At 39.0% G+C, this 14,775-nt stretch overlaps 1 protein-coding gene across 4 annotated transcripts in view; it reads right to left on the bottom strand.

The window, feature by feature from the left end:
- sfi1 (SFI1 centrin binding protein) overlaps positions 1 to 14,775 on the bottom strand; it is a 262,284-nt gene that overhangs the window by 160,550 nt on the left and 86,959 nt on the right. For all 4 annotated transcript variants that reach the window (XM_073055643.1, XM_073055642.1, XM_073055645.1 and 1 more), the window contains 2 exons: positions 9,650 to 9,742; positions 2,245 to 2,342 (listed from right to left, as the gene is read on the bottom strand). In XM_073055643.1, coding sequence (XP_072911744.1) covers positions 2,245 to 2,342; positions 9,650 to 9,742 — 191 coding nt within the window. The remainder of the gene's footprint in view (positions 1 to 2,244; positions 2,343 to 9,649; positions 9,743 to 14,775) is intronic.

The raw sequence follows: 14,775 nt of genomic DNA, 5'->3' as shown, positions 1-14,775 counted from the left end.
CACATGGGTTTCCTCCAAGTGCTCTGGTTTCCAAAGATGTATGGTTAGGGATAATAAGCTGTGGGCACACTGCATTAGTGCTACGAGCAGGACACAATCCCTGCTGATTGATTTGACATAAATGATGCACTTATAACAGTGCAGCAGGGAACAGGCCCTTCAGCCCACAATGTTGACCTCACTGTATGTTTTGGTGTGCATGTGACAAATAAAGGTAATCTTTATTAGGGACAGTCAGCATGGATCTATGAGGTAGGTCATGCCTAAATGAGAGGAGGTGACAAATTAAATTGAAGTAGAGCTGTGGATGTAGTCATATGGATGTTAATAAGGTGTTTGACAAGGATCCCCATGATAGGCTCATTCAGAAAGCCATGAGGCATGGGATCCAGGGAAACGAGGCTACGTGGTTATAAAATTAACTTGCCATAGAAGCAGAGCGTGGTAGTAGATGGACTGTATTTTGCTGGAGTTGGTGACTAGTGATATTCTACAGGCATTTGTTCTTGGACCTTTAATCTTTATGATTTTTATATATGACGTAGATGAGGAATTAGAGGGGTAAATTTGCAGATAGCACAAAGGTTGGTGGAACTGTGGATAGTGTAGAAAGTTGTAGCAGGTTACTATGGGATAGACACAGCATACAGAACAAGGTGGAGAAGTGGAAGATGGAATTCAATCTGAAGTTTGAAGACTGAACTTAAAGGCAGAGTACAAAATTAATGGCAGGATCCTTAGCAATGTGGAGGAACAGAAGGATCTTGGGGTCACACACATAGATGCCTCAAATTTGCTATGCAAATTGTTAGGGCAGGTAAGGCAGCATATGGTCTGCTAGACTTCATTAGTCAGGAAATTGAGTTCAGGGGCCACAAGGTAAAGCTGACACTCTATAAAACTCTGGTCAGACTACGTCTAGAGAATTATATTCAGTTCTGATCACCTCGTATAGGAAGGATGTGGAAGCTTAGAGAGGGTGCAGAGGGGATTTACCAGGATACTGCCTGAATTAGAGAGCTCATCTTACGAGGAAAGCTTGAGCCAGCTGGAGCTTTTATCTTTGGCACAACAAAGATGAGAGGCAACTGGTTAGAGGCGTACAAGAGGCAATAGATGGGGGGACAGCCAGCATCTTTTTCCCAGGGTGGCAATGGCCAATATCAAGGGGATATCCATTTAAGGTGAGTAGATGAAAGTTTAAGAGAGATATCAGAAGTAGTTTTGAGGACTATGAGGACTATTGCAAGAGGGAAGGGTTAGATTGATCATGGAGTAGGTTTATATTGGTCAACACAACATTGGGGGCCAAAGAGTTCATACTGTTCCATGCTCCAGAGTTGACGCTTGCCTTACCTTCAGAATATATTCATGTATTTACAACCCGATCATAGGACTAGCATGAAACTACCCTCTTCATCAAAAAGGGCTACAACAGAGGTTTGTGCTCAACTCTGTTTACATTGATCATTAATATACAATTATAAAGTCCAAGATTCAGCAACAACCCATAGTTACTTATCTGGAGTAATCACAAAGGTGAAGTCAGTAGCAAAAGTGACATCATTTTACATGCTTTGAAATGTGAAGATCAGTGTTCCTATTCATGAATTTTAGTTGTCATCTGTATACAAATTTCTGAGAACCAAATGTCCATATAATGTTAAATGTACCTTTGAGGAACTTGGCAAAATGAATGTGGACAAGCACAAAGGTTTCAGCATACAAAGGACATTTTCACCTTCTGAGAACAGTGGATGATATTGGGCTGAGTTGTTCTCCAATCTTGGCAATTTACTGGCAAATGTTTCATCACCATGCAAGGAGACATCGTCAGTGCATGGTTGATTTTGGTGTGTCCTCCAAATGCTTGGCCTTTATACATTTTTCAATCAGCTAACTGGAATTCATTTTGAAAACACATTTGTGATGGAGGTGGAGGTAATCTCATCACTGATTGGCCAATCATCAACAGAGTTTCCTCCTCACATCATAAATTGAGTTTCCAAAATAACTTCCAATCAGTTGATTAAAAAGTATATAAAGGCCAAGCATTTGGAGGACACACCACAATCAACAGCACACTGATGATGCCTCTTCACATGGTGAAGAAATATTTGCAAGTAAATTGCTAAGATTTGAGAACAACTCAACCAAATCATCAAACATCCGAATTACACAACTTCTGAATTATTTCTAGTGGATATATGTTTAGAATTAAAAATTCAAAGGCTATTAGAATACCTGAAGTGATTTTGGGCTTCTCTGGACTGTTCCTGAAGCTCAAGCTCCTCTTGCTTCTCCAAACACATCTTCCACTGATTCCAGCACTTTTGCAGCACCTGTTCAAACAAGGTAAACTGTGACAGCAAAAACACAAGCCCAGGCCCAATACAGCTGTATTTATAGCACTGGACTGTTGAACAGGTCCAAGTGCAATTTAGTCACAAAGACATTCATCAACCTGTTTTAATCACACATTCACATAAAATGTATTTCACTTGCTTTCTGTCCTCACCCACGGCTGTTGTTCATTTGCATAAAAACTGCCAACTTTGGATCTAGAGAAGAATTGCAGTTGCAGATTTTTGAAATAACAAAACCTATAATTTCTCTCGTACAAGGCCAAATTCTGAAATGCTGTGTTCTCTCCCCATCTTTATGATATTACACTTCTTCACAAATCAAGGGGGAAGAAACAGTACTTTAAACTACACTCAAAAGATATACCAGAATCTGGCTGAACTGCCTAAGCCACAGGATGTATCAAAAATAATTTAGTCTGCAATATATCCAGTCAGTAGAATGGTAAAAACATTTAACATAGAAAGAGGCAGCTTTCCACCTCATCACACCTATGTCAATTCCTTGAAAGACACAAGTAATCAGTAATACAAGAGATTCTGCAGATGCTGCAGATCCAGAGTAACATGCACAAAATGCTGGAGGAATTCAGGTCAGGAAGTGTCTATGGAAATTAATCAACAGTCATGTTTTGGGTCATGACCCTACATCAGGACTGGAAATTTGTGCTAGTGGAGCACTTCACAGAGTCATCATGCAAATAAGTTAAGTTTTAGAATATATTTTTAAACAATATAACCACAGTACTGGAAGGATAGCCACATTATATAACAGCAAGCAAAGGCACTCTGAAAGACTCCTCACCCATGCATAATTCAGTCTCAAACATTCATGGGTGCTTTTGCACAGAAGTAAGTCATCGAACTGCAATCACTGCATGAAGTACAATGAACTCAATCACTGCAGAAGCTGGCATCAACTAAAGTGACAAATTCTTGGGATCAAAACAGAATCGATTTTCATATGTACAGAACTACAGCAACAGAGACAACAAATCTAAAATGAGTTTCAGTACTGTAAACAGCAATGTCCAAGCTGATCTAGCTCAGAGCTCCAGACTGCTGGAACAACAGTGTCTTTAGTTCCAAATGATTTATTCCTGTTCAGTGCACACTTGTATCCATGAAAAAAACCTGCAATAATTCACCTACAAAGAACAGATGCATCAAACTTCTGCCAGCATCAAAAATGTACAATGCAAAGAGATTATACTTTATCAATTGTTCAAATATTGATGCAAATTTAAACAATAAATGCTAAGAACAAACAAACTCCTCTTAGTCTCAAAAATTATACCATGTTTTGTTACCCCATCACAATTCCTGCAATGAAACAAGAACAGTGCAATAAAAGTCACATTTTGCTTTGATCATATTAACCATAAAATAAAATGGACTGTAGATCTTCATTAATTTGAAATAGTGATGTTGTACAAAAGGATTATATCATAAATGTCTATTGTAACATAATTATAGAGTAACTGAAATCACACTTTATACTCATATTTTGTAATGTTACTGGAATGTCAAGAAATCCACTTCAGTCCACAAATGCTTCACAGTTAATTAACTATCGCACTGTCACAGGTATTCCCCAAATCCTCAGTTTGTTAACACACGTTGAAATCACATAATTTATATCAAATTATGAGCATATCATTCATATAAAAACCTCTATTCTTTTCCAAATGCTTGGATTGTACGAGGGGTGATTGATAAGTTCATGGCCTAAGGTAGAAGGAGTCTATTTTAGAAAAGCTAGCACATTTATTTTTCCTACATTTACACACTTAGTCCAGCAGTCGTGGAGCACATGGATCCCTTCTTTGTAGAAGTCGGCACCTTGGACCTCCAGGAGTGGTCCACGGCAGCGGTGATTGATAAGTTTGTGGCTCAAGATAGAAGGAGATGAGTTATTAACTTCAAACCTTCTGTGTAATCACTCAAGGAATTGAACTGCACGTGCATGTAACAAGAGCTGTATAACTCATCACCTTGGGCCACAAATTTATCAGTCACCCCTGCTTTGGACCACCTGGAGATCCAAGACACTCTGGTTACATGCACATGCAGTTCAACTCTGAGTGATAAGCACGAAGTTTTAAGTTAATAAATCATCTCTGTCTACCTTAGGCCACAAACTTATCCATCACCCCTGCTGAGGACCACTTCTACAAAGAAGGGATCATATGCTCAACGACCACTGGACTAAGTGTCTACATGTAGGAGGGGACAATGTTGAGAAATAAATGTGCTAGGCTTTCTAAAATTGACTTTCTACAATAGGTCACATGCAAGTTCAAGAGTTAACCAAAAGTGCCTTGACTACTATTCCTTAACCATAATGGATAACGTCCATAAATTGCCATTCACTAACAAATTATGTTCACCTGTGACTTTCCCAATATGTGAATACAGCAACACCACAAACATAGATGAAAAGCAGGCACTTGAGCAATACGACCTTGGAACTGTATTTCAAAATTAACAAATGCAAAATATCTTTTTTTCAGAAATATAATAAGATTTTAAAATTTCATATACATGACCTAAGGTCACACACCTAAGGTTATAGTAGATACTTTGCCCCTTCTTTTCCCCAACATAATGCTAGAATTTTGATTCTAAATCAGTCCACAATTTCATATACTCATATTTGCCACAAATCTCCACATAATATTTATCAGAGGTGTACACAAAGAAAAGAGAGGAAAGAAAAACAAGCAAAAGGTGAAAACTATATACAAGCAGGGAGTGATCTATTTTTTATACAACATATCCATTGATTTGTGAGAATAAATAAGGCCTATGAGGTGTTATGTAGTTAAACCATTTTTCCCAGTTTGAATCAAATTGTTCCAACTTTTACCGATGCTGCTATCTTCTCCATTTTGTAAATGTCCATTGTAATTTCAATCCATGCGTTTAAGGTTGGGCTCTCCTATGATAACCATTTCCTGGTAAGAGTCTTTTTAACAGCCACCAGCAGTATATTCATTAAATATTTATCTATTTTCAACCACTCTTGAGTTATATACCCAAAATATATGGTCTTACTTTCTAAGGGTATTTCACAATTAAAAATGTCTTGTAGGGCATTGTGTATCCCACTCCAACAGTCTTTGATAACAGGGCAATCCCAGAAAATATGGGAATAGTTTGCATTTTGATTTCCACAATTTCTCCAGCAAACAGAAAGGTTACTATCATAATGGGATTTCTGAGAGGGTGTAATAAAATATCTTATCAAGTTTTTCCATCCAAACTCCCTCCATTTCTGTGAACTGGTGCACTTCCACTGATATCTCCATATTATTGCCCATTCTTCCTCAGATATAATTTTCCCTCCTTCCTTCTCCCATTTTGTTTTAATGTATGAAGTCGAATGAGTTTTAAGATTTGACAAACCCTTATACATACTTGAAATGATTCTACTACCTTTATCTGAATTATATGCTTTTCTAAATAGCTCTATCAAGCATGTATTTGCTTGGTTACATTTTTAACCCTCCTATTAACATACTGTCACATCTGCAAATACCAATAAAAGGCTTGTTTTTCTAATAGATGTTTCTCTTTAAGCATTTCAAAACCAAACAGTGTTCCTTCTTTCACTATATTGCAAAGAACTGTTATTCCTTTAGTTGTCCAGTCCTCAAATCTAGTATCCAGTTTATTCGGCGTAAAATCCGAGTCATATGCACACCATTTAAGAAGTGCAATATATCCCTCTAGTTTATATTCTTTTATAATAGTTTTTGATATTTTAAGAGGTCATTTCACCCATGGGTTATCAATAGTATTTATGTAATTTTGTAGATTGTTATCAACCAAAATTGCCTGTATGGGGATGGAAAGTACCTGCTCCTCAATGTTTTTCCATTGAGCATCATATGATGCGTTGCACCAACCTATCACAGCTCTCAACTGTGCTGCAAAATAATAATCTCTAAGAGAAGGTAGGCCCCATTCCCCCCTCCCCCCTTCCCTTGGCTAATTGCAAAGTTTTGAGACAAACTCAAGGCCTTTTACCTTGTCATATATATCTCGATAACATTTTGTTCCATTTATTGAATTGATTTTGGTTAATCTCTATTGGTAGGGTCTGAAAAAGATATAACAGTCTGGGCAATATATTCATTTTAATGGATTCAATCCTTGAACTGAGACTTAAAAAAGGAATTAGGTTCCATCTTGTAATATCTTCCTTAGTTTTTTATATTTTGGCAGATAATAGCATTCTGATAATTTTGCCAAATCTTTTCGCATAATGATGCCCAAATATTTGAAAGACTCTGTTTGCCATGCCCAAGGATATCTACTTTCAATTTCTCTTGGTGGGCTATAGTTATATTAAAGTAATTGGGTTTTATCTATGTTGATCTTGTATCCAGATAATTGACCATATCGTTCAAAGGATTGCATCAATTTAGGTAAAGAGTGTGTTGGTTGCCCTAAATAGATCAAAATGTCATCCACGTAACAGGCCAAGTTATGCTCTGTCCCTTTAATAGTAATTCCCCTGATATCTTCATTTTGTCTGATGTACTGAGCTAGTGGTTCCAGATATAATGCAAAGAGCAGCGGTGACCATGCACAACCCTGTCTCGTGCCCCTTTCTAGGATAAAACCTCTGTGGTGGAGGCAGATACACTAGTGAAATTTAAGAGACTACTAGACAGGTATATGGAGGAATTTAAGGTGGGGGGTTATATGGGAGGCAGGGTTTAAGGGTCGGCACAACATTGTGGGCCGAAGGGCCTGTACTGTGCTGTACTACTCTATGTTCTATGTTAAATTTGATAAATATCCATGGATTTTAATCCTAGCGGTAGGATTGTCATATAGTGACTGTATAGTTTTAATAATTGTGTCATGTAAATCAAATCTATGTAAAACTCTGTAAAGAAAATTCCAATTAACCAAATCAAATGCCTTTTCAGCGTCCACACTTATCACTATTGCTTCAATTTTATTTTTTTGCATATGGTCCATAATGTGAAGTGTCCTTCGTATATTGTCTTGTGTTTGGCGTTGTTGTATAAAACCTGTCTGATCATTATGTATCAGTGTGGGTAGAAACTCTTATAATTGTTTGGCCATGATGGAGGTAAATAATCTATAATCTACATTAAGAAAAGACATTGGTCCAAATGACCCACATGCCATTTTATCCTTGCCTTCTTTCGGTATAGCTGAGATTATCGCCTCCTTCCAGCTGGGTGGCATTTGGGTCTTTTTAGAGCCCAGTTCAGTGTGGGGAGTAAGACAGGAATTAACTCATTTTTAAATTCTTTGTACCACTCTGCCGTATATCCATCCAAGCCTGGTGACTTGCTTAATTTAAGCTTACTAATTGCAGTTTTTAGTTCAGCTTCAGTTACATCAGCAGTCATCGTTCTATTTTGTTCTTCGCTTAAAGCGGGTAACTCCAGAGAATTCAGGAATGTGTCAATTTGGGTTATGCTTCTCCCTGGAACTTTGGAATATAGAGTTTTGTAAAACACTTTAAAAGCTTCTTGAATTTCACTTAGCTTATTTTTTTTAAATAACTTTTGTTCTTGGATCCCTAATTCTATGAATTGTATTTTCTGATATCTTTTTTTTCCAGTTTCCATGCCAGTATTTTCATAGATCTAGATTCACTTTCATAGTGTCTCTGTTTCAGAAACATTAGATTTTTCCTGATTTCTTGTGTAGCCAAACTATTAATTTTGTTCCTAATTTTTTTTAATTTCCTCTAATGTATCCTGTGCCAAACTCAATTTGTGTTTTTTTCTAGTTCCTTCAGCCTATTTTGTAATACCTCTAATGTTTTATTCCTTACTTTATTTCTTATATGAAGATATCGCTATAAATTTCCCTCTTAAAACAGCCTTCAGAGTATCCCATAGAATGGGAGGTGAAACCTCTCCATCATCATTGAATTCTAAGTAAAGACCAATTTCTTTTTTAATTTGTTCCTTAAAATAGTGATCATTGAGTAGACTTGAATTTAGTTTCCACATAGTATTCTTTGGTTGTAGGTCAAAATCAACAGATAAATATATAAGTGCATGGTCACTTACATCTATGTCCTAATTCCACAGGTGTTTATTTTGTCTTTATCTTTTCCAAATGTTATGAAATAGTCTATTCTTGTATATACAGAATGGGGGGGGGGGGGGGGCAGAATAATGAATGTAATCCCTTCTGTTGGGGAAAAGGTCCCTCCATAAATGAATTAGACCAACATTCTCAAAAAGTGTATTAACTTTCTTATGTAAGGATTTTATTTCATAGGTTTTTCTATTGGAAAAGTCTAAGTTTGGTTGTAATTGTAAATTTAAGTCTCCCCCACATATCAAGAGACCTTCTGTTTCCGTTACCATAATATTAGTAATTTTCTGGAAGAAACTAATATCACTTCCTGGGGGTGCATTTATATTCAATAGAGTAACTGAATTCCCGTCTATATTCCCCCTTCCAGAATATATCTGCTCTCCTTATCTCCCATTTCGAATACTTTTTCAAAATTTAGCTTGTTTAGGATGAGAATAGTAACTCCTCTCCTATGTCCTGATTTATATGAGGAGAAAAACAAATTATTGAAACCCATTCTCTTTAGTTTTCCATGCTCATTATCACTTAAGTGAGTTTCTTGTACATATACTACATGGGCTTGTTCTTTCTTTGTTTTTGATAGAATTTTACAGCGTTTGATTGGATTTAACAGCCCATTGACATTAAAAGAAATGAATTTTACTTTGTCCTTAGGCATGTGTATTTATCTGTCAATGTATCATTAAAATTAACAAAATAGAACTATCTATCTGCTCCCTGAACAAATAAGAACCAAGAAACGCGAATGAAAAAAAAGGTACCGAAGGTGTGATTTCAAGGTTGAGGTCTCTAGTAGATGTCCCTGGGTTGAGCTAGAGGAAACGTCTAGCCATGGGGGATAGCCCCTCCTACCTGTGAGTGCACGGCCCCACTTCAGTAGAGTCCACAATTTCTTAAACTATTACCTTACTGTATCACTTTGGATCTACAAACTCCAATTTGTTGTTTGGTTCCATTGGTTACCACAGGTTTCTCTGTCTGTCATATTTACACAGCCACAGGAAGCAAAGTAACCCTAGCCAGAAAGAACCATTCTAGGGCTTTGATTACATTGTATGTGTGAGATTCCTGATAACACACAGTGTCATCAATGGAACAAGGGGGTAGTTATCAAATGATTCACATTAATCTTCTTACATTCTTCAGTGCCCAGAGTAAGATACAAACAAAAACCAAACACTTACCCATATGATTGACTGCTGGAATGCCAAGTTGTTCTGTATTTGTTTCAGGCGCTTATTTCCCACATTACCATTCAGAGCAACAAAACCCAGTCTCTAATAAACAAGAATAATGTGGTTTTAAATAAAGTGCATTCATCTATCAAGCAAGATAGTTTAGCTTCAAACAACACCCACTGAGCCTGAAAAGATGTAGAAGGCAGAAACAATCACACTGGGAAAGTACTTGGATGAATAGTTGAAGCATCATAGCCTACAGGCTGAGAACTAGAATTAGACACTGGCCTGCATGGTTTTTCTTTAATTCTATGTTCTGGAATTCTTCACTATGCTAAATAGTTTAATTCCATCTGCATCATTAAACCACCTTAAACGCATTAACTAACTCAGGCTTTCGTACTACAGTCGGCCCTCCTTATCCGAGAGTTCCGCATACACGAATTCAACCAACCGCAAATCAAGAAAACCCGGAAGTGCTCTTCCAGCAATTGTTGTTTGAGCACGTACAGACTTTTTTTCTTGTCATTATTCCCTAAACAATGTAGTATAACAACTATTTTACATAGCATTTACATTGTATTAGGTATTATAAGTAATCTAGAGACGATTTAAACTATACGGGAGGATGTGCGTAGGTTATCGTGGATCGGGATTGAAAAAAAAACTGGAAGTTCTTTTACCAATTAAGTCAGAACAGGTACATCCGGTATTATTTAGCATCAATTAGTCAAATGTTTGTCTTAGTATATAGTATATATTTTACCTTTCTATGCATATAAAACACTTAAGAACGTATGTTTCAGCACCGGGCTCGGGAACAGGAGATCCCAAGTTCAATCCAGTGACAGATTGCCAAGCGCACTCTCCATCCGTGCCTGGTTGATGTGGAGGATCAAAACTCCAATAATTAAACCACTGCATTGCTTAGTAGTGATTGTAGGTTTCATTGGGGCAGGGCCTTTCTCACGTTATCCTTTAAAATTGTTCCGAACGTTGACCGACTGTAGCCTAACGCTTTTCCAATGACCAATGGTGTTTCACCTCTTTCCAATCGCTTTATTATCTCCACTTTATTTTCAATCGTGACCGTGATTATTTTCGTGAACAGAAAAACTGCCGATTCAGAGCTCTGCCGCTGGGTCCTAATATCCCCCGCACTGAGACAGGTTAAATAAGGTCCGGGGTTCCGCTGGGTCCTAAGGTCCATCGCATTGAGACAGGCTGAATAAGGGACTTGAGCATCTGCGTTTTTTGGTATCCGCGAGGGGTCCCGGAACCAGTCCCTCGTGGGTAAGGAGGGCCAACTGGATTATGTACTGAGTACACACAACCTGCCTGCTTTGTTATTGTCCTCAGGATGTGACCATCTCTAGTTACATTGTTGACTCTAGGAGAAGTAGGCCATTCAGCCCATTAGGTCTGCTCCACCATTCAATCATGGGCTGATCCACTTCATCCAGTCATCCCCACTCCTTTGCTTTCACCCCATATCCTTTCATGCCCTGGCTAATCAAGAATCTATCTATCTCTGCCTTAAATACACCCAATGACTTGGCCTCCACAGCTGCCTGTGGCAACAAATTCCACAGATTTAGTCCTCTGACTAAAGTAATTTCTCCGCATCTCAGTTCTAAAGGGACGTCCTTCAATCCTGAAGTCATGCCCTCTTGTCCTACCGTGGGAAATAACTTTGCTATATCTAATCTGTTCAGGCCTTTTAACAAGAACTGATGAATCTGTGGAATTCATTGCTGTGCAGCCAAGTCATTGGGAATATTTAAAGTGGGGGCTGATAGGATCTTGATTAGTAAGGGCATCAGGGTTACACGGAGAAGGCAGAAGAATGGAGTCGACATGGATAATAACTCAGCCATGATTGAATGGTGGGAAAACTCAATGGGCTGAATGGCCTAATTCAGCTCCTATTTCATATGGTTTTATGGTACTATGCCTAAAGACAGTAGATTTCCTTGCTCCCCTGGTTTTCTGCTGTTATCAATAAAGGCTGAGTACCCCTTACCCAAAATTCCAAAATCAGAAAACCTTTGAAATCCAAACTTTTTGAGCACTGACATGAAATCACAAATGGAAAATTCTACAAGATGCTAGGAAGGTTCCCAGGTCCCTGTACACCACAGGCAGTTCTGAGAAGTTACCACACATATGTAATAAACAAGAAGTTAATGAAAAATAGATAAACACTGCATAAATTAAAAAGTGAAGGTCTGATCATGTAAGATCAGTGTCAGAGTGAACATATGATGTTTAACAGGTAGGTACAGGAAAGTAGCAAGTAAGGTTTTTGTAATCATTGAATCAAAAGTCACTAAATTACGGCTAATTAAATAAAGGGATGATGCGGGATCAAGTGATGTGCTGTAGCTGCATGATGTGGAAGCTGATGGACCCCATTGTGGTTCCTGGTGACATCTGCAGCAAGTGTTGGCTGCTCAAGGAACTCAGGCTCAATGTTGACGACCGGGAATCTGAGCTTCAAGCAAAGCGGCACGTCAGGGAGGGGGAGAGATAGCTGGAATCTCTGTTTCAGGAGGTAGTCACACCCTTTAGATGAGCTGAATTCAGGCTGTGGTCAGGGACAAGAAGATGTGACAGCGAGTGGATCCAAGAGACAGTGCTGGAGGAGCGTCAGCCTGTGAGCTTGTCCAACAGGTCTGAGATTTTTGCTCCCTGTGTGGATAACAGTAGGAAGGATGAACAACCTAACTGTGGCACCGTAGTTCAGGGAGCCATTCAAGAGGGGGAAAGAAGGGAAATGTAGTGGTAATTGGGGACAGTACAGTCTGGGGAATAGACAGAGTTCTCTGTCGTGAGGATAGAGTGTCCCAAAGGCTGTGTTGCCTGCCTGGTGCCCAAGTTTGAGACATCTTATCCGACTTACAGAGGAATTTGCAGTGAGAGAAGAAAGATCTAGTTGTCATGGTCCACGTGGGTACCAATGACATAGGTAAAATGAGGAAAGAGGTTCCGCTGAGGGAATTTGAGCAGTCCAAAACGCTACCAATCTCTGGTTTATTATCTGAGCCATGTGCAAATTGGCAAAGTGTCAAGAAGATTAGAGAGTTAAAAGCATGGCTCAAGGATTAGTGTGGGAGAAGTGTGCTTGAATTCATGGGAAATTGGCACCAGTACTGGGGAAGGAGAGAGCAGTACCGTAGGGATGGGCTCCACCTGAACCGTGATGGCACCTGGATCCTAACGAATTGCATAACTAGGGCTGTGGATAGGACTTAAAACTGAATAGTGGGGGGGGGGGGGGGGTTCAACAGATTGGAGAAGTGAAAAAAGAGAAGTGTGGATAAAGATAAAAAAAGATTAAAAAAAGAGAAAAGTAAGAGTGGAGTGAAGAAAAGTCAAGTGCAAAAGAATAAAAGATTACAAGATTTTAAAAACACAATGAGTGTAAGGGCATCTTATTTGAATGCCCGTAGTATTTGAAACAAGGTCAGTGAACTTGTGGCTCAAATCAGTACAAAGAGGTATGATTTAGTGGTCATTACAGAGATGTGGTTGCAGGGTGGAGAGGATTGGGAATTAAATATCCAAGGATGTCACATACTACAGGATAGAAAGGAAGGTAATGGAGATGGGATAGCGCTCTTAATTAAATATGAGATCAGGGCCATAGCGAGAGACGATATAAGATCTAAGGAGCAGAATACTGAATCCATCTGGGTACAGATTAGGAATATTGAAGGGAAATAAATCACTAGTAGAAGTTGTCTATTATTGGAGAATAAAGCAAATTGTTTGCTGTGTAACCAAAACTATGTAACCAGTCTTGTGTTTGCTATTTGATATGTATGTATCCAATTTAGAAGGATAATTAAATCTCTGTTTTGTCTCTGTACTATTAGATAGATAGATAGATACTTTATTCATCCCCATGGGGAAATTCAACATTTTTTCCAATGTCCCATACACTTGTTGTAGCAAAAGCTAATTACATACAATACTTAACTCAGTAATAATATGAAATGCATCTAAATCACTAACTCAAAAAGCATTAATAATAGCTTTAAAAAAAAAAAAGTTCTTAAGTCCTGGCAGTTGAATTGTAAAGCCTAATGGCATTGGGGAGTATTGACCTCTTCATCCTGTCTGAGGAGCATTGCATCGATAGTAACCTGTCGCTGAAACTGCTTCTCTGTCTCTGGATGGTGCTATGTAGAGGATGTTCAGGGTTTTCCATAATTGACCGTAGCCTACTCAGCGCCCTTCGCTCAGCTACCGATGTTAAACTCTCCAGTACTTTGCCCACGACAGAGCCCGCCTTCCTTACCAGCTTATTAAGACGTGAGGCGTCCCTCTTCTTAATGCTTCCTCCCCAACACGCCACCACAAAGAAGAGGGCGCTCTCAACAACTGACCTATAGAACATCTTCAGCATCTCACTGCAGACATTGAATGACGCCAACCTTCTAAGGAAGTACAGTCGACTCTGTGCCTTCCTGCACAAGGCATCTGTGTTGGCAGTCCAGTCTAGCTTCTCGTCTAACTGTACTCCCAGATACTTGTAGGTCTTAACCTGCTCCACACATTCTCCATTAATGATCACTGGCTCCATATGAGGCCTAGATCTCCTAAAGTCCACCACCATCTCCTTGGTCTTGGTGATATTGAGACGCAGGTAGTTTGAGTTGCACCATATCACAAAGTCCTGTATCAGTTTCCTATACTCCTCCTCCTGTCCATTCCTGACACACCCCACTATGGCCGTGTCATCAGCGAACTTCTGCACATGGCAGGACTCCGAGTTATATTGGAAGTCTGATGTGTACAGGGTGAACAGTACCGGAGAGAGTACAGTTCCCTGCGGCGCTCCTGTGCTGCTGACCACCGTGTCAGACCTACAGTCTCCCAACCGCACATACTGAGGTCTATCTGTCAAGTAGTCCACTATCCAACCCACCATGTGAGAGTCTACTCCCATCTCCGTTAGTTTGTGCTTTAAGATCTTGGGCTGGATGGTATTAAACACATCAGTGCCTTAAGAAAGTAGCTAACAGTGAGAAACCAGCCTTATATTTACTATGTATCCAACTTATCAGCCAGAATGAAATCTCTGTATTGTCTCTGTACTATTGAACACATCAATGCCTTGAGAATGT

Source organism: Hemitrygon akajei, chromosome 9 (genome assembly GCF_048418815.1).
Source record: "Hemitrygon akajei chromosome 9, sHemAka1.3, whole genome shotgun sequence".
NCBI classification, from domain to species: Eukaryota; Metazoa; Chordata; class Chondrichthyes; order Myliobatiformes; family Dasyatidae; genus Hemitrygon; species Hemitrygon akajei.
The sequence above is the reverse complement of the archived record's forward strand: the minus strand, read 5'-3'. Positions and strand labels throughout refer to the sequence as shown.